The sequence below is a fragment of the Babylonia areolata genome, chromosome 34 (assembly GCF_041734735.1).
Source record: "Babylonia areolata isolate BAREFJ2019XMU chromosome 34, ASM4173473v1, whole genome shotgun sequence".
Taxonomy (NCBI): domain Eukaryota; kingdom Metazoa; phylum Mollusca; class Gastropoda; order Neogastropoda; family Buccinidae; genus Babylonia; species Babylonia areolata.
The window spans coordinates 14952389-14978238 of NC_134909.1; the positions used below are offsets into that span (position 1 = coordinate 14952389).

The following is a 25850-nucleotide window of genomic DNA, read 5'->3' on the forward strand; positions in this document are numbered from 1 at the left end:
ACCACACACCCACACCACACACACACACACACACACACACCACACACACACCACACACACACACACCACACACACACACACACCACACACACACACACCACACACACACCACACACACACACACACCACACACACACACACCACACACACACACACACACACACACCACACACACACACACACACACCACACACACACACACACACACACCACACACACACACACACACACACACACACACCACACACACACACACCACACACACACCACACACACACACACACAGGGGGTGCAACATAGGACAGCAGCTCAATCAATCTACAGCAACAAGCAAACAACCCCCCCCCCCACCCCACCCCAAAAAAAAATCAAAAAATCTTTTGGCAAACCACAGCCCTCTTTTTCCACCTCCACCCCCTCCCCCCCTCCAGTGTTTAACCATCCCCCCTTCTTTTCCTTTTGTAAATATTGCTCACCTTTTTCTCTGTTTTTTTTTTTTCTTTTCTTTTTTTCTCTCTGATTACTCCTCACAGTTCTCAGTTTTACCTCTGTCTTGGTTTTGCCCTCTCTTTTCTTCCCCATTCTCTATTTTTCTCCCCCATGAAGAAGGGCCTAGGGCTCGAAACGTCGGGATACTCTCTTCATAGAACAAGTCACCACCTACAGGTTAGTCTCAACCGTTTTCTCGCCCCAAAAAATATATATAATAAAACCCCAAACTTTATTTACTCAATCCCTTTTTCTTCCCATTTCTCTCCTTCTTTCTTTCTCCTGCACAGATCTCATCTGATTCTGACTGGGTCAGTGTCTGCAATACAACACAACTCTACACAATACAGTAAATATGATACAACACAATGCAATACAACACATTACATTACAACAAAATACAATACAATACAACACAGTACAGTACAACACAGTACAGTACAGCTCGGTGCATACAGCACAGTACAGTACAGTACAACACAACAGCAACAGACAGACCGACAGTGACAGTAAAGGTGACTGACCTGTCCACGTAGTGCCATCCAGTCTTGTCCTGAGGCTTGACCTTGGTCACCAGACAGGGGCCTGTCACGACAGGAATGATGGTCAATTTCCATACAGCCCCCGCCCCTCCCCCCACCCCCTCCCCCTGCAAGGCTTAAAATTTCTGCCCTAAATACTGTACCTGTACTTCTACCTATTGTTGAGAGAACCCAAGGCAGAGGGCCTTTACGACTGAGACTGCGCCATAATTTTAGCTCGATTGGCCAAACAAGCTAAGTAAGTTTGTGACCTGACACAAGTCTTCGTCAGATACAAAACATGAGTGTCAAAGAATCGACAGACAGACAGAAATACGAAAAAAAAAAAACTTAGCCGTATGAAGAGCACAGGATCAGGAGTCAATATGGCTGCTGGAAAAAGAGGGTGCTAGTCAGGGATGCAGAGGGGAGGTAACCAACTTCGGGAGGTTATCGGCCGAAGCTACTTTTGTTTTCTCCGTGTAGGCGGGTAGTAGTTTGCACAGGACAGGAATCAGACCCCTGCTTGAGTCTGCACTAGTGGGTTACTGTTAAGTATGTGTAATTAAAGGTCAATTTCCATAGAGACCCCCCCCCCCAAAAAAAAAAAAAACCACCCCAAATTCACATGTAAAGAATTCAGCATGCACGCATAGTGCATGTATGTATATGTCACAAAAATTCACCTCGCTATACAAAAAAAAAAAAAACCCACACACACACACAAAAAAAACCAAACAACTACCACCACCACCCACCAACGACGCAAAACGAACAAAGACGAGAGAGAGAGAGAGAGAGACTTACACCACTTGACGAGGTGCTGGCGGAAGCAGAAGAAGAGGATGAGGAAGATGGCGATGATGAGGAAGATGATGCCCAGCACCAGCAACAGAATCTCTGGCCACGACATCTCCTCTGACCCTGTGCTGGCTCCCGTGTTGCCTGCACATCCACATCCATTAGTTTCACTTTCACTTTCAGTTTCTCAAGGAGGCGTCACTGCGTTGCTATGGAAGTATTTGTATTTGTATTTCTTTTTATCACAACAGATTTCTATGTGTGAAATACGGGCTGCTCTCCCCAGGGAGAGCGTGTTGCTACACTACAGCGCCACCCATTTTTTTGGTATTTTTGTCCTGCGTGCAGTTTTATTTGTTTTTCCAATCGAAGTGGATTTTCCTACAGAATTTTGCCAGGAACAACCCTTTTGTTGCCGTGGGTTCTTTTACGCGCTCTATGTGCATGCTGCACACAGGACCTTGGTTTATCATCTCATCCAAATGATTAGCGTCCAGACCACCACTCAAGGTCTAGTGGAGGGGGAGAAAATATCGGTGGCTGAGCCGTGATTCAAACCAGCGCACTCAGATTCTCTCGCTTCCTAGGCGGACGCGTTACCTCTAGGCCATCACTCCAGTGGCTATGGGTGGAGAATAAACGTAGTATGGACACAATTGACTGCCTCCTGGCTGGGTTCATTGTAAAGGGTGCTTCTCCACACCAGATTCCAGACCTAATCACAACACATAACACCACATGACCAGAGATGCCAACCACTGTCCAGTGTTTGTGGGAACATTCAGGAAATTGGGAAGGAACATTTTGAATCTGGTGGGACCACTCGGATTTCCAGGCCACATCAGCAAACACACATTATTTTTTTATCTAAACGGTATACAAACACTTGGGCCTGCCTGCAACACGGTGTAACTGCTACCGGAGCCTGTTTGTAATTGTTACATTACGTCTGTTTTCCAGTCTCTTATGACCATGCTGTATAGCTGAAAATGAACTCATGGAACAATTTTGATGTTGGCATGACGTCCGTACAAACTGCGACCGAGCATAACAAAATACGGCGAAATCGTAACAGTTTTTTTGTTTGTTTCTTTTTTTGCTGCCCCATCATATGCACCATTTCAGTGGCATTACTCCCACGCCACTCATTTAGATTCCCTCCTACATGACCACACCCGGGTTCGTCCAACACAGTTCCATTGTCGGCAGTCCGCAGGGAACCATCGATGTTAGGTCACCAGGAGGCCACACACCAGAGGAGACCCTGCACTGCTGCTGAGTCACTTCGGTGGTGTTCAGTGGTGCCTGTTCTGATTCAACGTACTAAGGACACCACCTACTACGCCCCCTGCTAATAACAATAATGGTTAAGTCACGGAGCCAGACTGAGTGAGGGTCCCTCCCAGAGTGGAGACCGCCACCACGCCCCTCCAACAACAGCCCCCCATGAATCTGCCGACACTGAAGACACTGACAGGATTCACCCCAAGCACAGAAGTGGAGGGGTATCGAAACTGAGGTCACCATGAGAGCAGGGCATGAAAGGCCACAGTTTCAGTTTCAGTTTCAGTAGCTCAAGGAGGCGTCACTGCATTCGGACATATCCATATACGCTACACCACATCTGCCAAGCAGATGCCTGACCAGCAGCGTAACCCAACGCGCTTAGGCCTTGAGGAGAAAAAAAAAAGAGAAAAAAAAAGGTGAATAAATGATAGATAAACTTACACAAATAAATAAATAAATAATAACTATAATGTTAAAAAAATTATTTAAAAAATTTAAAAAAAGGCCACAGACTTTGAGACTGTCTTGTTTACACTGAAATGGTAACAGCTGGCATCTCTGCATGACTCACCGGTGCCGCTGGTGGTGGTGGAGGGGGCCTCGGTGGTGAAGGGGTCAAGGGCGCAGGACACGCTGGCCGTGGAGCCCTCCCTGGCCGTGGTCTCCTGGGCGGGGCAGCCCTCGCAGTAGTAGGAGCCCGGGTTCTCCGAGTAGAAGCCCTGAGGGCACACCTCGCACTGGTCTGTGGTGAAGTTGAAGTAGCTGCCGTACAGACACAACTCTGGCAGAACAGAACAGATCAGTTTCAATTCAATTTCTCAATAGAGGCATCAATCCATAAAATGAGCTGTCGTAAAGACACGACTGTGACAAAACACAGCAGATCAGTTTCAATTCAATTTCTCAATAGAGGCATCACTCCATTAGCTGCCGTACAGACAAGAACCTCTCACACAACAGATCAGTTTCAATTCAATTTCTCAACAGAGGCATCAATCCATAAAATGAGCTGTCATAAAGACACGACTGTAACAAAACACAACAGATCAGTTTCTCAATAGAGGCATCAATCCATTAGCTGTTGTAAAGACACGACTCTGACAAAACACAACAGATCAGTTTCAATTCAGTTTCTCAATAGAGGCATCACTCCATTAGCTGTCGTAAAGACACGACTCTGACAAAACACAACAGATCAGTTTCAATTCAGTTTCTCAATAGAGGCATCACTCCATTAGCTGTCGTACAGACACGACTCTGGCAGAACACAACAGATCAGTTTCTATTCAATTTCTCAATAGAGGCATCAATCCATTAGCTGTCGTAAAGACACGACTCTGACAAAACACAACTTGCCTGCAGTTCAATTTGTTTTCCTACTGAAGTGGACTTTTCTACAGAATTTTGCCAGGGACAACCCTTTGGTTTTCAATTCAATTTCTCAATAGAGGCATCACTCCATTAGCTGCCGTACAGGCACAACTCTGGCAGAACACACAGATCAGTTTGTATTTGTATTGTATTTGTATTACTCTTGTACTGCGTTGCTATACTGACAGCGCCATCCTTTTTTTTTTTTTTGTATTTTTTTCTGCCTGCAATTAAATTTGTCTTCCTATCAAAGTGGACTTTTCTACAGAATTTTGCCAGGGACAACCCTTTGTTTTTCAATTCAATTTCTCAATAGAGGCATCACTCCATTAGCTGTCGTAAAGACACGACTATGAAAAAACACAACAGATCAGTTTCAATTCAATTCTCAAAGAGCATGCACTCCATTACCTGCATACAGGCATGATTCTGACACAACAGTCAGTAACTGCCATACAAGCACGCATCACTCCATTAGCTGCCATAAAGACACGACTCTGACACAACAGTTCAGTTAACTGCCATACAAGCACGACTGACACAACAGATCAGTTCGGCTTCAGTTCTGTATCTCAACGCAGGCGTCACTGTGTTAATTGCTGTACAGGCACAACTGACACAATAGATCAGCTTCAGTTCAGTTTCTCAACGGAGGCATCACTGCGTTAACTGCCACACAGGCACAACTGACACAATAGATCAGCTTCAGTTCTGTATCTCAACGGAGGCGTCACTGTGTTAACTGCTGCACAGGCACAACTGACACAATAGATCAGCTTCAGTTCAGTTTCTCAACGGAGGCGTCACTGCGTTCACTGCCACACAGGCACAACTGACACAATAGATCAGCTTCAGTTCAGATTCTCAACGGAGGCGTCACTGCGTTAACTGCTGCACAGGCAGGAATCTGACACAACAAATCAGTTTCACTTTCAGTCTCAGTTTCTCAAGGAGGCGTCATTGCATTCGGACACAAATCCATATATGCTACACCACAGTATCTGCTAAGCAGTTGCCTGACCAATGGCGTAACCCGTCATCAACTTCTCTCAGACAGCAATGCACAGCACTTCTTTCCTGACCTGGCAGACTGCTGGTAAGCGGTACAGGTCTCGACACAGTTTACACCTCGACTCACACAGGCGGTCTAACACACACACACACACACACACACACACACACATATGCACACTCACACATTCTCACACTCACATGCACTCCCCACCCCCCCACTGCCCCCCAAACAGCCCCCTGCCAACACTCACACATACACACTCTCTCATTTACACACACACACACGCACCAAAACTCACATAATCCCCACTTAATCCACCACCCCCAACCCCCCCCCCCAAAAAAATCTACCACAATGATCCATTGTGACCCCCCTAATTCTCCTACTTCCTCCACCCCAACCCTACCACTCCCCCCCCCCCCCCCAAAAAAAAAAAAATCCACCACAGCAATCCATTCTAACCCCCCAAAATTGTCCTTCCCCCCTCCCCCAAAAAATCTACAACGATCCATTCTAACCCCTCAAAACCCCCCTCCCACCACACCAAACCCCCTAACTACCCACCCACCTCACCCCACCATGCCCCCTAAACCCCTCCCACCACACCAACCCCCCTAACTAACCCCCGCCCCACCACCACGCCCCCTCCCAACCTCCCTCCCACCCCACCATGCCCCCCTAACTAACCCCCGCCCCACTACCACCCCCCACCCCCCCAACGCCTCTCCCACCACACCAACCCCCCTAACTAACCCTCGCACCACTACCACGCCCCCCCAATCCCCTCCCACCACACAAACCCCCCAAACTACCCCCACCCCACTACCACCGACGCCCCCCCAACCTCCCTCCCACCACACTAACCCCCCTAACTAACTCCCGCCCCACCACCACGCCCCCCCACCACCACGCTCCCCCCCCCCCCCCAACGCCTCTCCCACCACACCAACCCCCCTAACTAACCCCTGCCCCACTACCACAACCACCCCAACCCCCCTCCCACCACACCAACCCCCTAACTAACCTCCCCCCCCCCTCCCACCAACCCCCCTCCCACCACACCAACCCCCCTAACTAACCACCGCCCCACTACCACGCCCCCCAACCCCCCTCCCACCACACCAACCCCCCTAACTAACCACCGCCCCACTACCACGCCCCCCCCAACCCCCCTCCCACCACACCAACCCCCAAACTAACCCCCACCCCCACCACATCCCCCCAACTCCCCTCCCACCACACCAACCCCCCTAACTAACCCCCACAACCACCACATCCCCCCAACTCCCCTCCCACCACACCAACCCCCCTAACTAACCCCCACAACCACCACATCCCCCCAACTCCCCTTCCACCACACCAACCCCTCTAACTAACCCCCGCACCACTACCACACCCCCACCCACCCCCCTCTCCCCCCGCACACTGACCGGTACAGCTGGTGATGGACTGAGCGGCAGAGAAGGGGGTGGTCAGTCCCGAGGGGCAGGCTTTGCAGGGGGAGGTGAGGGGGGAGCCCAGCTGGCCCAGCTGGTCCAGGTAGGTGCCCCTCGGGCACGCCGCGCAGCCCCCGCTGTCCGTGTTGTAGTAGTGACCCAGGCCGCACTCGACTGTCGATGGTGGGCGGGGGCAAAGACAAGGCAAGATCATCAAGTTTCAGTTTTCAGTTTCAGTTAGCTCAAGGAGGAGGCGTCACTGCGTTCGGACAAAACCATATACAGCTACACCACATCTGCCAAGCAGATGCCTGACCAGCAGCGTAACCCAACGCGCTTAGTCAGGCCTTGAGAAAAGAAAAAAAAAGAAGAAAAAAAAGAAAGAAAAAAAAGGGGGAATAAATAATAGATAAGCTTACATAAATAAATAATAATTATAATATAGAAAAAGGTAGTAGTAATAATAATAATAAAATAATTAAAAAAAATAAATAAAATAAAATAATTAAAATAATAAAATAAAAAATATAAAAAATAAAAAATAAAACAATGATCATCAAGTAAGGTAATAATAATAATAATAATAATAATTTCCCCAATGTTACTTTATTCTGTTATCTATTGCTGATATTTTTATGTCCTTTGTCTTGTGTTGATACAAATTCATACCTCGAGTGTATTACATTGCCTATTTAGATGATGAAAAAGTGCAGTATAGACACTCATATGAAGAAATTTCCTACCTGTGCAGTCCAAGAAAGTGTTTTTGGTTTTTGTTTGTAACGAAGTGCATATTTAGAACAGTGACAAAAAAAATTTTGTAAAATATGCACCATGTATTTCTATGTTCTTCTTCTGCATACGTCTTTGTCTTGTTACACTTTCTTTTCCTGCTGTGCATTAAGTTAATGTAATGTATTGTATTCATACTGTTTAGTTACATTAAGATTTGTGCAATGTACACAAAAATTGAATGAATAAAAATATTTGGGAAAAAAAAAATTGGATACTTGTTTAGCGCTTTCCTCCCTGAAAGGGAGCTCAAAGCGCTTTAAAATAAACACAAACACACACACACACACACACTGAAAAGATTTTGAATGATTATTCATTGCTTAGAATAGAAATTTTAAACTCCAGTCCAGTTAGTATCCTCCTTTGATGCATTATATTTAATACTGTTATTTATATTTACATTGTTGTAGGTTAATACTTGTTGATATGCATATACATATTCTCCTTCCCATGACAACTCATTCAATACACACCACAACCTCTTTAGACTTTTTCTTATAATATACTTTTCCTCTGATACATAACATGAACTTTTTTCTTTTTTTTTTACACTAATATTCACATGCATTCCCTTTCCTTTATACACTACTTTACTCCTTTCCGTCTAAAAACACTTATAGTGAATAGACGTTAAACTGAAGAAAACACACACACACACACGCATGCACACACGCGAGGAGTCTGCATGTCATTGGAAAGGGATGAAAGGTCTATGAAAAGGCGTTTCTCAAAAAGATGTGCTTTCAGACCAGTTGTAAAAAGATTGAAATGAGGAAGAGTGGCGAAGATCGTGAGGTAAACTGTTCCATACAGATGGAGCTGAATCAGAAAAGAAGAATCATGGAACGACTGGGTTTGAACATGGGGAGCGAGTAGCCACCATGAATCGGAAGATGATCTGAGTTGTCGTGGGGGTTTGTAGGTTAGAATGACTTCTCTCAAATACTGAGGGGCTGCTCACGAAATGGAGTTGAGGGTAAGAGTTGTGACTTTATACTGAATGCAGGCAGATCATCACTTTGTGTCTGGAAAACCCTAAAAATAAAAAAAAAAATAAAAAAAAACAACAACAAAGTAGCTGGACGTCATAGTAGTGACCCAGGCCACATTCAACTGTCACATGGCAGGGCAAAGACAAGGCAAGATCATCAAGTAAGATCATCACTTTCTGTCTGGAAAACCCTAAAAAAAAATTACAAAAAAACGAAGTAGCTTGGTGTTGTAGGTGTGACCCAGGCCACATTCAACTGTCACATGGCGGGGCAAAGACAAGGCAAGATCATCAAGTAAGATCACACACACACTAACTTACTGCAACAATCATTGAGCAGGACTTTCCCACTGGGACAGGTCTGGGAAGGCGTGATAACCAGAGACGACAAATCTGGCGTTGCTCCAGTCTGTGAAACAAAGACAACGCTTGGTAACAATGTACAATAATGATTATGATATGATGAAGAATAAGAAGAACAAGAGAGGCAAGGCCTTCAACACTCCCTTGTGATAAATTAAGTCCCCTAGCATTAATTACAGAGTAATTTCCCTTTTTTACTATCTGCACCAAAACGTTTGCAAAATAAATAAAAATTCCATGCTTAGCAAAAGAAGTTCCTGTTTGAACAAAAAATGATAATAATGACTCCTCTTGTTGTTGGGTCAGAATATCAGATGAAAGTGCCAAGTTTAGAGAATACAAAAAATATAAATATAACAGTAAATGCAGTTTGCATATAATTAGGCTTCATTTTATATTTTTTTTGTGTCCATCCCAGAGGTGCAATATTGTTTTAAGCAAGATGACTGGAAAGAACTGAATTTGTCCTATTTCTATGCCTAATTTGGTGTCAACTGACAAAGTATTTGCAGAGAAAATGTCAATGTTGAAGTTTACCACGGACACAAAGACACACACACAGACAACCGAACACCGGGTTAAAACATAGACTCACTTTGTTTACACAAGTGAGTCAAAAAAGAAGAAGAAGAAGAAGAAAAAGAAGAAGAAGAAGAAGGGGTGACGACCAGAGATGACAGATCTGGCATTGCTCCAGTCTGTGAAACAGACACAACACTTGGTAACAATGTATAATAATGATAATGACAATAAAGATAAGAAGTCGACAAAGAAGAAGGAAAAGACAAAGAAGATGAAGAATGCGTGTTTAGACATTGCTTACCATACAGCTCAAAGCACATTTTAAACCCTCTGACTGCAATGCCTGTAAAATTAACGGTCATAAAGTCTGTGGCCTTTCATGCCCTGCTCTCATGGTGACCTCAGTTTTGATACCCCTCCACTTCCATGCTAGGGGTGAGTCCTGTCAATGTCTTCAGTGTCGGCAGATTCATGGGGGACTGTTGTTTGAAGGATGTGGTGGCGGTCTCCACTCTGGGAGGGACGCTCACTCAGTCTGGCTCCGCGGCTAAGCTATTATTGTCATTAGTAGAGGGCTTAGTAGGTGGTGTCCTAAGTACGCTAAATCAGAACAGGCACCACTGAACACCACCAAAGTGACTCAGCAGCAGTGCAGGGTCTCCTCTGGTGTGTGGCCTCCTGGCGACCTAACATCGATGGTTCCCTGTGGACTGCCAACGCTGGAACTGTGTCGGATGAACCCGGGTGTGGACGTGTATGGGGGAATCTAAATGAGTGGCATGGGAGTAATGCCACTGAAACGATGCAGATGATGGGGCAAAACAAACAAACAAAAAAATTAACGGTCATAGTGACGTCATGGATGACATCATCAAAGAAAGGGAAATAACTCTGGAAGGCTGAAAATTCACCCATCTGATCAAGAGTGGCATATCTCCAGACACGTTTTTTTTTGTTTTTTTTGTTTTTTCAGATTTGGGCTGATTGTTCTGGATATTGATTACTGACTCTTCACACAACTTTTGTTGTTGTTGTTGTTGTTTCCATGTCAGTCAAGAGTTCAACAATACATGAGGCCTGAACAAGGTTCTTGGGTGTAGTTGAAAATTAAACTTAAAACAAACAAAAAAACATAAAAAATCTGAAAAGCTATTCTCACCATTTCAAAACAGTGTGACATCACTCATGACATACATACACCTAGGAAACGAGAGAATCTGAGGGCGCTGGTTCGAATCACGGCTCAGCCGCCGATATTTTTTCCCCCTCCACTAGACCTTGAGTGGTGGTCTGGACGCTAGTCATTCGGATGAGACGATAAACCGAGGTCCCGTGTGCTAGCATGCACTTAGCACACGTAAAAGAACCCACGGCAACAAAAGGGTTGTTCCTGACAAAATTCTGTAGAAAAATCCACTTCGACAGGAAAAACAAATAAAACTGCACGCAGGAAAAAATACAAAAAAAAAAAAGGGTGGCGCTGTAGTGTAGCGAAGCGCTCTCCGTGGGGAGAGCAGCCTGAATTTCACACAGAGAAATCTGTTGTGATAAAAAAGGAATACAAAATAGAAATACAAAATACACACATCACTCTCCTCACACACACATATCAATGGACACACAGGATGGGGGGGGACTGGGGTGTGGGGGTGGGGAGATCTTTAATTTGAAATACTGTTTCAACAGAATTTGAAGATTTTAGTTGTGGAACAGTGTTTGAAATTCTGTGAAAGAGATTGGTAAGATTTAATTGTGGCACAATGTCTGAAATGCGTTGGGTTACGCTGCTGGTCAGGCATCTGCTTGGCAGATGTGGTGTAGCATATATGGATTTGTCTGAACGCAGTGACACCTCCTTGAGCTACTGATACTGATACTGTCCAAAATACTGTGAAAGAGATTGGTAAGATTTAATTGTGGAACAGTGTCTGAAATTCTTGGAGGAGACTGATAAGATCTAATTGTGGAACAATGTCTGAAATTCTGTGAAAAAGATTGGTAAGATTTAACAGTGGAACAGTGTCTGATATTCTGCGAAAGAGATTGGTAAGATTTAACAGTGGGACAGTGTCTGATATTTTGTGAAAGAGATTGGTAAGATTTAACAGTGGAACAACGTCTGATATTTTGCGAAAGAGATTGGTAAGATTTAACAGTGGAACAGCGTCTGATAATTTGCAAAAGAGATTGGTAAGATTTAACAGTGGGACAGTGTCTGATATTTTGCGAAAGAGATTGGTAAGATTTAACAGTGGAACAGCGTCTGATAATTTGTGAAAAAAATTGGTCAGATTTAACAGTGGGACAGTGTCTGATAATTTGTGAAAGAGATCGGTCAGATTTAATAGTGGAACAGTGTCTGATAATTTGTGAGATAGGTCAGATTTAATAGTGAAACAGTCTCTGATATTTTGTGAAAGAGATTGTTAAAATTCAATAGTGGTACAGTCTTTGATAATTTGCAAAAGAGATTTCTGGAACCAAGGCCTGTTGTGTGGAAACATTCAGAAACGATGGGACTCAAGTCTGTAACGCAGTAATTAATGTACCTCATTATCAATCCCTTGTATTCTATTATCACGTAATCTTCAATGTATTATCATCAATTGCAGGTATCATCATAGTCATTATCTTCAATATAATATCATCAAAGATGTGTACTATCATGGTCATCATTATCAATGTATTATCATGTTATGTCATTGTCATGGTTAATAATGCATTACCCTCAATTTTTTGCATTAATATGACCGACAATATATTCATTATCATCAATGTCATGACACTGTCATTATTAAAAGGCATTATCATCAATCATGTGCACTACCGTCATCATCAATGTTGCTGTTGTTCTTTAATCAATGATGTGTATTTTCATGATCATCAATGTCATAATCAATAATGCATTATCATCAATTTTGTGCATTGCCATCAGGTCACTAATGTATTCTTTATCAATGATGTGTATTTTCATGATCATTATCATCAATGTCATGATTAATAAGGCATTATCATCAATTCTGTGCATTACCATGATCATCAATGTATTTTTTTAATCAATGACCTGTATTTTCATGATCATTATCATCAATGTCATGATTAATAACCCATTATCATCAATTTTGTGTATTACTTTGATCATTAATGTTGGTTTGTTTTATATATATATATATATATATATATATATATATCAATGATGTGTATCATTATGATCATATTTTAGCAAAGTATTATGAGCTATTGCCATCAGGACGACGCTACAGAACTTTTAAGTTGAAATCCAGAGCTCGAAAGACTTTTATTCCACGTTCAATCCACCTTTTAAATTCTTGAGAACTGTCTGTGTGTGTGTGTGTGTGTGTGTGTGTGTGTGTGTGTGTGAGTGTGTGTGTGCGCGCGCTCACTCTCCAGTTGGAGATAATAAAGTTATTCTTATCTTATCTTATTATCAACCAAAGATTCTCTGGCTTTCTACTGAACATATATTTTCAGGTTTGGCCTTTGATCTGTCTGAATCAGAGTTAGGCATGCGTGAGAATGAATGGTGGGAAAGTGCTCTGACTTGTATGTGCACAATCAGATCAGTTCAGTTGCTCAAGGAGGTGTCACTGCATTCCAACAAGTCCATATACGCTACACCACATCTGCTAAGTGGATTGCCTGACCAGAAACATAGCCCAACACGCTTAGTCAGGCCTTGACGGGGGACGGGGGGGAGGGGGGGGGGGAAGAAAGAAAAAAAGATGCATAAACAAATAAATGGATAAATCATTAAGTCAATGAATAAATAGACAAACAAATGAAATAGAAAATAAAAAATATAATAAAACAAAGTTAAGTAAGCAAACAGATAAAGAAACAAAATAAAATGTGGAAAAAGAAACAAACTATTATCGTTATTATCATCTTTATGATGATGACGATATGCATGATGATGATGATATGTCACACAAAACGTAGAAAAAAATCACTATCATAATGATGATAATGAAGATATGTCACACAAAAATGTAGAAACAACCCCCACTATTATCATTATGATAATGATGATATGTCACACAAAAATGTAGAAACAACCCCCACTATTATCATTATGATAATGATGATATGTCACACAAAAATGTAGAAACAACCCCCACTATTATCATTATGATAACGATGATATGTCTCACTTCTTCTTCCTTCGTGTTCACTCATATTTTACTCGAGTGGGCTTTTACGTGTATGACCATTTTTACCCAGCCATGTTGGCAGCCATACTCCGTTTTTGGGGGTGTGAATGCTGGGTATGTTCTTGTTTCCATAATCCACCAAACAGCTGACATGGATTACAGGATAACGTGTGCATCTGAATTTTTGCTTGCGTATACACATGAAGGGTCTTCAGGCACTAGCAAGTTTGAACATATACCTGGGAAAAATCCCCACCTTTTCCCACCAGGCGCCATTACCGAGATTCGAACCCGGGAACCTCAGATTGAAAGTCCAACGCTTTAACCAATCGGCTATTGCACCCGTCATATGTCACACAAAAATGCAGAAAAAAACTACTATCATTATGATGATGATGATGATGATGATGATGACGATAATGATGATGATGATGACGAAAATGATGATGATGATTATGACTCACATAGCTGAAGTCACTGGTGTCAGCCACAGCAATGGCCAGAACCTCAGTCACACTTTTCAGCACGGAGTTGTCGTAGCTTCGAACAATTTCACTGTGGAGAGTGGAAACATCTTCAACTCACTTTCGCAGTCACAATCTTTTTATTTGATGCCTGCGCTCTCATGCTGTCGTGTAACTCTGTAGAGGAAGTGTGTCTGTGTTGTGTTCATGTGTGTGTACGTGTGTCTGTGTCTGTGCGTGTGTGTACATGCGTGTGCAAGTGTGTGTGTGCATGTGTGTGTGTGTGTGTGTGAATGTGTATGTGTGAGCAGAGTGTGCTTGTGGTACAGCTTGTATGCATATGTGCATGCATGTGTGTGTCTGTGTGCTTTGTGCAGGTATCTACATGCATACATGTGTACGTCTGTGTGTGTGTGTGTGTGTGTGTGTGTGTGTCAAGTCAAGTCAAGTCAAGTCAAGTCAAGTCAAGTCAAAATAATCTTTATTGAGGGTAAAAGAATAAGCTTACACAGCTTTTTTACATCCTGCCCTCAGAAAAAAAAAAAGAGAAGAAATTTTTTTTTTTTTTTAATTAAAAAAGGAAAAAATGGGGAAAGTGGGGGTCTGGAAAGGATAATATGGAAATAAACAATTACAAGAAACACAAAAATTCTACCGAGAACAACAACAACAACAACAACAGAAATAACAAAAGTGTAAATAGCAATAAATTTACATATAATACTGACATGATTACAACATGCAGTGCGACATTCTTACATCATTAACTTAATTCAGGAAGAAAAGAGAGAGAGAAAGAACGAGAGAGAAAGATATATATATATATATGTGTGTGTGTGTGTGTGTGTGTGTGTGTGTGCGTGTTGGAATGTTTGTCTTCTCTCCAGTGATTGGTGAGTGAGTGTGTGTGTGTGTGTGTGTGTGTGTGTGTGTGTGTGTGTTGTGTGTTGGAATGTGTGTCTTCTCTCCAGTGATTGGTGAGTGAGTGAATGAGTGAGTGTGTGTGTGTGTGTGTGTGTGTGTGTGTGTGTGTGTGTGTGTGTGTGTGTGTGTGTGTGTGTGTGTGTGTGTGTGTGTGTGTGTGTTGTGTGTTGGAATGTGTGTCTTCTCTCCAGTGATTGGTGAGTGAGTGAGTGAGTGAGTGAGTGTGTGTGTGTGTGTGTGTGTGTGTGTACGTGCGTGCGTGCGAGCGTGTGTGCGTGCATGCATGCATGTGTGCGTGCGTTGGCATACGTGCTTTCTTTCATGTGATTGGTCGATTTCACACAGTTGCTGCCCTATGTTCTGTCACACACATATAACCCCCCCCCCCCCCCCCCCCCCCCCCCCACACACACACACTCAAACAACTTACACTTCCCCCTCTAACACCCAAAACCACTAACCATCCCCCAACTCCCCCCCCCCTCCCCCCCACCCTCAACATTCATGATGTTATCTGTGAATACTTGAACTATTCCTGGTGGTGTGTTCTCAATGTTTGTTCATTAAAAAAAAAATAAAAAAAAATAAAATCCAACTCACTCCAGCTCCACCAAGTACACGGTGGCCTTGACCTCCCGCGACCCCCCCGCCCCTGGAGAGCAGTCCACGGTGACCTGCACGGCGTCACACGATGACCCTGACCCTGACCCTGACCCCGCACCACTTCCGCCGCACACCCCGCCCTGCCACTGTCCGTTGAGGGCGTCCAGGCTGGCACGGAGGTCAGAGGGCAGCTGGCTGGTGGCGGTGACGCACGCCAGGGTGGTGCTGATGGTGTAGTTCAACTCCAGCCTCACGTTCACCTTGGGCTTCTCACAGGCTGTGCCAGATACAGATACAGAATACTTTATTAGGGTGGGTGTGATGGCACACTTTCAACGGATTTTCGTCAGGACTCCCCAGCTGATTTTAGCGAGAACCATGTGCACATGCACGTCCCCGTTTCTTTTTTTCCAGGTCACCGAAAGGCTAAAATTTTGTCGTGAAATTCGCTGTTTTTACGCAAGGATTTTCAGTGACTATTTTTGCAAACTTACAAGGTATATTTGGTTTTATAATCACACCCATTATTTGCTTTAATCTTCTATGTTTACTTTGAGCGTGTTTCTTGTCATTTATCTACCACTACGTATTCGAACCGATCCAGTTATAAAATCTGCCGAAAAATCGTCCGAACAAAAAGCAGTGCAAAACTCAAGAGAAACCAGTTACGGTGGTGGGCTGCCTGTGTCGTCATATGACGTACTTCTTGCACTGCCAGCGACAAGATGACTGCCATGACAGCAGGCTGAACACCCTCTCTATCATCTCAACAAGAGAAATTCACATCAGGTGTACGCTACACAAACAATGCACGGTATAAACACACAAAGTGAATGAAATGCTCAAATGCTAAGCTGACGTAGGATCTCGTGCAGGCTGGCACGGAGGTCAGAGGGCAGCTGGCTGACCTACTTCTTGCACTGCCAGCGACAAGATGACTGCCATGACAGCAGGCTGAACACCCTCCCTATCATCTCAACAAGAGTGGAGTGATGGTCTAGAGGTAGCGCGTCCGCCTAGGAAGCGAGAGAATCTGAGCGCGCTGGTTCGAATCACGGCTCAGCCGCCGATATTTTCTCCCCCTCCACTAGACCTTGAGTGGTGGTCTGGGCGCTAGTCATTCGGATGAGACGATAAACCGAGGTCCCGTGTGCAGCATGCACTTAGCGCACGTAAAAGAACCCACGGCAACAAAAGGGTTGTTCCTGGCAAAATTCTGTAGAAATAATCCACTTCGATAGGAAAAACAAATAAAACTGCACGCAGGAAAAAGTACAAGGGTGGCGCTGTAGTGTAGCGACGCGCTCCCCCTGGGGAGAGCAGCCCGAATTTCACACAGAGAAATCTGTTGTGATAAAAAGGAATACAAATACAAATTCACATCAGGTGTACACTACACAAACAATGCACGGTATAAACACACAAAGTGAATGAAATGCTCAAATGCTAAGCTGACGTAGGACCCCTCACAGTCATAAACACCCACTGATCACAGTTTCAGCTTCAGTTTCAGTAGCTCAAGGAGGCGTCACTGCGTTCGGACAAATCCATATACGCTACACCACATCTGCCAAGCAGATGCCTGACCAGCAGCGTAACCCAACGCGCTTAGTCAGGCCTTGAAAAAAAAAAATGAAAAAAAAAGGTGAATAAATGATAGATAAGCTTACATAAATAAATAAAAAAATAATAATTATGATATAAAAAAAAAGGTAGTATAATGATGATAAAAAAAAATAAATAAATAAATAAATAAATAAATAAATACAACAATGATGATAGATAAGCAAATAAATGTAAAACATGAAGACACACATTCACACATACACCCACACATGCATAACAGATATGCACCAAACATGCGGTTTCACACTGATCACAGTCATTCAATATCAACATAAATGTATACATCAACGATACAAAATGCTTAACTGCTAAGTATATATATATAAGCATCACATACAATAATCACAGCCACACACACGCGATAAGCACAGCAAGAGAACATGCATAAATCAGTATCACACAAAACTAAAACATAGACATACATGATTATAACCAACCAGTATTTAAAATCTAATACAAAATATACATTATACACATACATACACAAACACACACAACCACACGTTAACCTCAATAACGATAACAATAATAATGGACATTTATACGGCGCGTTTCTCCAGAAATACTGCTCCAAGCGCTTTACATTCCATTCCCCACTCTCCGCCTCCACTATCAATACCCCCCCGCGCCCCACCCTCAAACACATAAGTAAACACATGCCAGAATACACTCACGCAACTGAACATTAGAAACCACCCACCCCACCCATGACGCCCTCTACAAAACACATCCCTGCAACACGCACTCAGGCACATACATACACACGAATGCACGGATACTTGTTAGCACCCCGGCTACACACGCATGGCAAATGGCTTCCCCACAATAAAGCATGCATTTTAAACCAGATCATACCAAGACCAGCACTTAAAAAAAAAAAAAAATTGTTGTTGGAAAAGATGTGTTTTCAGAGCAAGCTTAAAAGATGTCAGTGAGACAGAATGTCGCAAATTTTCTGGCAGGTTTTTTTTTTTTTTTTTTTGCTGCCCCATCATCTGCACCGTTTCAGTGGCATTACTCCCACGCCGCTCATTTAGATTCCCCCACACACGACCACACCTGGGTTCGTCCGTCGCAGTTCCAGCGTCGGCAGTCTACAGGGAACCATCAATGTAAGGTCGCCAGGAGGCCACACACTAGAGGAGACCCTGCACTGCTGCTGAGTCACTTCGGTGGTGTTCAGTGGTGCCTGTTCTGTTTTAATGTAGTTAGGACACCACCTACTAAGCCCCCTACTAACGACAATAATGACTTAGTCGCGGAGCCAGACTGAGTGAGTGTCCCCCCCAATTTTCTGGCAGTTTGTTCCACAATAATGGGGCCTCAAAAGAGATATATCTCTCACCCTGTTGTTTCTTCTTTACAACGGGAATTTTGCATAGCCTGGTATCAGAAGCAGAATGAGGTATTTTTTGGTTTGGGGATTTTTTTGTGTGTGTTTGTTTTTATATTGTTGTGTTTTATTACTTAAAATTTTTTTTTTTTATGTCATTCATCTTTATGCTGAGCGCAGAGCTGCAGTCATTTCTAGCCCAACCATGTTTACCTTTGTCTTCTACGTCCGCTGACAATCTTTTTTTTTTTTTTTCATCGCTGTATCTTCATACACATCACATTACTGTTACAAAGACCTCTCTGACCGCAGTATCTTTTTGTCCTCCCCCCCTTCTTCTCCCCTTTTCTTCACTGCTTTTTCACTGGAAAGAGAAAAAAAGAAAAAAGAACTTCTTCTTCTGCGTTCACTCGTATGCACACGAGTGGGCTTTTACGTGTATGACCGTTTTTACCCCGCCATGTAGGCAGCCATACTCCGTTTTCGGGGGCGTGCATGCTGGGTATGTTCTTGTTTCCATAACCCACCGAACGCTGACATGGATTACAGGATCTTTAACGTGCGTATTTGATCTTCTGCTTGCATATACACACGAAGGGGGTTCAGGCACTAGCAGGTCTGCACATATGTTGACCTGGGAGATCGTAAAAATCTCCACCCTTTACCCACCAGGCGCCGTCACCGTGATTCGAACCCGGGACCCTCAGATTGACAGTCTAACGCTTTAACCACTCGGCTATTGCGCCCGTCAGAAAAAAGAAAAAAGAAAAAAAAGAACAAGAATCAATAGCAAAAAAACCAAAAAAAAAAACAAAAAAAAACAACTGCAGAACGAGTTGGAATGTACCCTCCAAGGAGGTCAGAGAGGTAGCGAGGGCTCTTGTCATGCCGCACAGCAAGACGATGACAGTAACCATGTTTTATTTTTCAAGAAAGAAACATGGTTGCGTTTGAAGGAGTAAAAACACAAAAAATAGGACACAGTTTCAAAGTAAATGTGCGTGTGTGTGTGTGTGTGTGTGTGTGTGTGTTTGTATGCAAGTATGCATCCATGAGTTGGGTTGGGGGTGGTGAAGTTATGTATATTTGTGATCGTTTCTAATAATTTAAAATATAAGAAAAACATTGGAAATAAAATGTTAAGAAGTACATTACAACAGTGCCTGTCTCTGACTGAGGACAGGTGCTATACAAGTATCTCTATCACACCATCAAGAAGCCGACAAAAGAAAGAAGAAAGAAAGAAAGAAAGAATCGTCATCTAAACAGAAAACAAAATTCCCAAACTGTGGGATGCAAAAACAAACAAAACGTCCCAAACTGTGGGACACAAAAACATAACGTCCCAAATTGTGAATCAAAAACAAACAAAACGTCCCAAATTGTGGAACGCAAAAACAAACAAAACATCCCAAATTGTGAGATTCAAAAACAAACAAAACGATTCAAACTGTGGGACACAAAACCAATCATAATGTCCCAAACTGTGGGACACAAAAACAAACAAAACGTCCCAAACTATGGGACACAAAAACAAACGTCCCAAACTGTGGGACACAAAAACAAACGTCCCAAACTCTGGGGCACAAAAACAAACAAAACGTCCCAAACTGTGGGGCACAAAAACAAACAAAACGTCCCAAACTCTGGGGCACAAAAACAAACAAAACGTCCCAAACTGTGGGACACAAAAACAAACAAAACCTCCCAAATTGTGGAGCGTAAAAACAAACAAAACGTCCCAAACTGTGGGACACAAAAACAAACGTCCCAAACTCTGGGGCACAAAAACAAACAAAACGTCCCAAACTGTGGGACACAAAAACAAAAAAAACCTCCCAAATTGTGGAGCGTAAAAACAAACAAAACGTCCCAAACTGTGGGACACAAAAACAAACGTCCCAAACTGTGGGGCACAAAAACAAACGTCCCAAACTGTGGGACACAAAAACAAACAAAACGTCCCAAACTGTGGGACACAAAAACAAACAAAACGTCCCAAATTGCGGGACACAAAAACTAACGTCCCAAACTGTGGAACACAAAAACAAACGTCCCAAATTGTGGAACGTAAAAACAAACAAAACGTCCCAAACTGTGGGACACAAAAACAATCAAAACCTCCCAAATTGCGGGACACACAAAAACAAACATACAAACAACAAAATCGACACATAACAGCACGTACTGGTGCAGGATGGGAAGGTGTAGGGCACGATGCGATCCGACGTGTCAAACATCCCGTACGCCCCGCACGAGCGGAAGAGAGGCTCGGCCTTGGAGGGCTTGTAGTCCCCTCCGCAGCTTGTCTGGCACCGTAGCCCCACGTTGCTCGCCACGCACGACTGACTCCCGAAGCTAGGCGGCACAGGGTTGCTGCACACACCCCCTGGCACACAACACAGTTTTAGTTTCTCAAGGGTTCTAATCTCCGTAACGGCGCCTGGTGGGTAAAAGGTGAGAGATTTTTCCGATCTACCCGGTCAACATATGTGCAGACCTGCTTGTGCCTGAACCCCCTTCATGTGTATACACGAGCAGAAGATCAAATATGCACGTTAAAGATCCTGTAATCCATGTCAGCGTTTGGTGGATTATGGAAACAAGGACATACCCAGCATGCACATCCCCGAAAACGGATTATGGCTGCCTACACGGCAGGGTAAAAAAAGCGGTCATACACATAAATGCCCACTCATGTACATACGAGTGAACGTGTGAGTTGCAGCCCAAGAATAAGGAAGCAGTTTCTCAAGGAGGCGTCACCGCATTCAGACAAATCTGTCCACATCTGCTAGGCAGATGCCTGACCAGCAGCACAGCCCAACACTCTTAGTCAGGCCTTCAGTGCATGTATATGTATATGTGTACCTATCACAGCCGACACCCCATGGCACACAACACAATTTCAGTTTCAGTTTGTTTCTCAAGGAGGCGTCACTGTGCTCAGACAAATCCTTCTTCTTCTTCTTCTTTGTTCGTGGGCTGCAACTCCTACGTTCACTCGTATATACACGAGTGGACTTTTACGTGTATGACCGTTTTTATCCCGCCATGTAGGCAGCCATACTCCGCTTTCGGGGGTGTGCATGCTGGGTATGTTCTTGTTTCCATAACCCACTGAACGCTGACATGGATTACAGGACGTTTAACGTGCGTATTTGATCTTTTGCTTGCATATACACACGAAGGGGGTTCAGGCACTAGCAGGTCTGCACATATGTTGACCTAGGAGATCGGAAAAATCTCCACCCTTTTACCCACTAGGCGTCGTCACCGTGATTCGAACCCGGGACCCTCAGATTGAAAGTCCAATGCTTTAACCATTCGGCTACTGCGCCCGTCAGACAAATCCATATATGCTACAACACACCTGCCAGACATAATTATGCCTGACCAGCAGCATAACCCAAAGCTCTTAGTCAGGACTTCAGTGCATGCATGCATATTTGTGTACCCATCTGAGTGGACTTCTACAGAATTTTTGCCAGAGGACAACCATTTAGTTGCCATGGGTTCTTCTATGTGCGCTAAGCGCATGCTTGTCCATCGTCTCATCTGAATGACTTGTGTCCAGACCACCACTTAAGGTCTGATGAAGGGTCAGTAAATATTGGCAACTGTGGGATTTGAACCAGATCACTCAGATTCTCTCGCTTCCTAGAAAGGACGTGTTAGCACGAGGCCAACACTCCACTATGAAAGACAGACAGAGGCTTCAGACTGGTTCTGAGACCTTCACATAAGTGAGCTGTCAGTTACACATTGACTGGTGTGTGTGTGTGTGTGTGTGTGTGTGTGAGTGCGTTTGTGTGTGTGTGTGTGTGTGTGTGTATGTGGGTGTGTGCGAGTGTCTGTGTGCGAGTGTGTGTGTGTGTACGTGCGTGTGTATATGTGTGAATTTGTGCAATTGTGTGTGTGTGTGTGTGTGTTTGAGTGTGCATTTGTGTGTGTGAGTGTGAGTGAGTGAGTGTGTGTGTGTGTGTGTGTGTGTGTGTGAATGCTTATGTGCAGGCGTGAAGCCTTGCATGTGCACGCACATGCACGCACACACACGCAAAACTCACTTCCTCCTTGAAACAGTTTTCAATGGTAACCTTATCACTTTCACTTAAAGGCATGGTTGATCCTTCCAAACTGAAATTTAGACAGAACTGATTTCGGATACAGACGACAATAAAAAAATCAAAAAATCAACAGACTTGACACCCAGACAGGCTATTTTTAGACTAACACAAGCGCGCACGCATGTGTGTGTGTGTGTGTGTGTGTGTGCATGCGTTCAACAGAGTGCGACTCACGCCGGGTGTGCAGGAGGAAAGAGCAGACAGCAGTGTCCCCGTCACTGTCGCTCTGTGTGTACACCACCCCGTAGTGACCCCACCCCATCTCCGTCGCTGAGAACAAACAAAACACAGTGTCATCACTCTTTCTCTTTATATATCAGTGAACCGCAAGAAGTTCATTTCATGTATGCCCTGGGGGCAGTAGAAACATTGACATCGGCGTCTTTAACACACATCTATATCGGGTGTCCCCCAAAAAGTGAACCGCTTTTGACAAGTATTTTCTCAGTGACAGAGAAATCGAATTCATTGAAATTTTTCACACAGTAACCTTAGCTGTAAAATTTTTCAGACCAATGTAATAGTAGAATGAACACATGTGCAGGTGAACAACTCCTCTGGCATTGACAAAATGGACTTTACAGAGATATTCAGTGACAGGAAGGTTAGACAGGAAGGAGGGTGTGTGTATGTGCATGTGGGGGGTGGTGGGGGAGGGTGAAGATAAGGGTAGGGTGGACAGACTCACAGCCAGAGACGTAGTTGGAGGTGACAGGGAGGTTGGAGAGGAAGGAGAGAGAGATGGAGAGAGAGAGAGAGAGAGAGAGAGAGAGAGATTGTGTGTGGTGGGGTGGAGGTGTTGGTGGACAGACTCACAGCCAGAGACGTAGTTGGAGGTGACAGGGAGGTTGGAGAGGAAGGAGAGAGAGATGGAGAGAGAGAGAGAGAGAGAGAGAGAGAGAGAGAGAGATTGTGTGTGGTGGGGTGGAGGTGTTGGCGGACAGACTCACAGCCAGAGGCGTAGTTGGTGGTGACGGGAAAGTTGGAGAGGAAGGAGAGAGAGAGAGAGATTGTGTGTGGTGGGGTAGAGGTGTTGGCGGACAGACTCACAGCCAGAGACATAGTTGGTGGTGACGGGAAAGTTGGAGAGGGAGAGAGAGAGAGAGAGATTGTGTGTGGTGGGGTGGAGGTGTTGGTGGACAGACTCACAGCCAGAGACGTAGTTGGTGGTGACGGGAAAGTTGGAGAGGAAGGAGAGAGAGAGAGAGAGAGAGATTGTGTGTGGTGGGGTGGAGGTGTTGGTGGACAGACTCACAGCCAGACGTAGTTGGTGGTGACGGGAAAGTTGGAGAGGGAGAGAGAGAGAGAGAGATTGTGTGTGGTGGGGTGGAGGTGTTGGTGGACAGACTCACAGCCAGAGACGTAGTTGGTGGTGACGGGAAAGTTGGAGAGGAAGGAGAGAGAGAGAGAGAGAGAGAGATTGTGTGTGGTGGGGTGGAGGTGTTGGTGGACAGACTCACAGCCAGACGTAGTTGGTGGTGACGGGAAAGTTGGAGAGGAAGGAGAGAGAGAGAGAGAGAGAGAGATTGTGTGTGGGGGGTGGAGGTGTTGGTGGACAGACTCACAGCCAGAGACGTAGTTGGTGGTGACGGGAAAGTTGGAGAGGAAGGAGAGAGAGAGAGAGAGATAGAGAGATTGTGTGTGGTGGGGTGGAGGTGTTGGTGGACATACTCACAGCCAGAGACGTAGTTGGAACAGACAGGGAGGTTGGAGAGGAAGGAGAGAGAGAGGGAGAGAGAGAGAGAGAGAGAGAGAGAGAGAGAGATTGTGTGTGGTGGGGTGGAGGTGCTGGTGGACATACTCACAGCCAGAGACGTAGTTGGAACTGACAGGGAGGTTGGAGAGGAAGGAGAGAGAGAGAGAGAGAGAGAGAGAGAGAGAGAGATTGTGTGTGGTGGGGTGGAGGTGTTGGTGGATGGACTCACAGCCAGAGACGTAGTTGGAACTGACAGGGAGGTTGGAGAGGAAGGAGAGAGAGAGGGAGAGAGAGAGACAGGGAGAGAGGGAGAGAGAGAGAGTGTGTAGGGGATGGGGGGTGAGGGTGCTGGTGGACATACTCACAGCCAGACGTAGTTGGAACTGACAGGGAGGTTGAGGAGGAAGGTGAGAGAGAGAGAGAGAGAGAGAGAGAGAGATTGTGTGTGGTGGGTTGGAGGTGTTGCTGGACAGACTCACAGCCAGAGACGTAGATGGAGGTGACAGGAGGAGTTTGTATTATACTCCATGTTTGGTGTTTACATATACTTACCATGTCAAACTGATGCAAACTAGGCCTATGGTTTGCTCTGTTTGGCCAAATTTCGCGCGGCTAACAGTGAAAAGGGAGGTTGAGGAGAAAGGAGAGAGAGAGTGTGTGTGGGGGATGGGGTGTGGAGGTGTTGGTGGACAGACTCACAGCCAGAGACATAGCTGGAGGTGACGGGGAGGTTGGAGAGGAAGGAGAAAGAGAGAGAGTGGGGAATGGTGGTGGTGTGGGTGTTGGTGGACGGACTCACAGCCAGAGGCATAGCTGGTGGTGACGGGGAGGTTGGAGAGGAAGGAGAGAGAGAGAGAGTGGGGGATGGTGGTGTTGTGGGCGTTGCCGGACGGACTCACAGCCAGAGGCATAGTTGGAGGTGACGGGAAGGTTGGAGAGGGAGGAGAGAGAAAGAGAGAGAGTGGGGAATGGTGGTGGTGTGGGTGTTGGTGGACGGACTCACAGCCAGAGGCATAGTTGGAGGTGACGGGGAGGTTGGAGAGGAAGGAGGGGGTGTTCCAGGAGGGGGTGGAGCTGCGAGGGGTGACCACCATCTGGTTCTCCGGGCACTGCACCACTGAGGGCCGCGACGTCACTGTGCCAATCAACACACCCATCAACACATCAATCAGCACACTAATCAACACACCAATCAACACATCAATCAACACACACCAATCAACACATCAATCAACAAACTAATCAACACACCAATCAATCAACACACCAATCAACACACGCCAATCAACACACCAACCAATCAACACGCCAATC

General features: G+C 44.7%; 1 protein-coding gene across 1 annotated transcript in view; it reads right to left on the reverse strand.

Annotated features, from left to right (window-relative positions):
- Positions 1–25850, reverse strand: part of LOC143277385 (uncharacterized) — a 140427-nt gene that overhangs the window by 2377 nt on the left and 112200 nt on the right. The window contains exons 47-56 of the mRNA XM_076582167.1: positions 25540–25671; positions 23015–23110; positions 20902–21102; positions 15752–16031; positions 14228–14318; positions 9028–9115; positions 6915–7094; positions 3670–3879; positions 1818–1955; positions 1014–1074 (exon numbers count right to left, since the gene is read on the reverse strand). Coding sequence (XP_076438282.1) covers positions 1014–1074; positions 1818–1955; positions 3670–3879; positions 6915–7094; positions 9028–9115; positions 14228–14318; positions 15752–16031; positions 20902–21102; positions 23015–23110; positions 25540–25671 — 1477 coding nt within the window. The remainder of the gene's footprint in view (positions 1–1013; positions 1075–1817; positions 1956–3669; positions 3880–6914; positions 7095–9027; positions 9116–14227; positions 14319–15751; positions 16032–20901; positions 21103–23014; positions 23111–25539; positions 25672–25850) is intronic.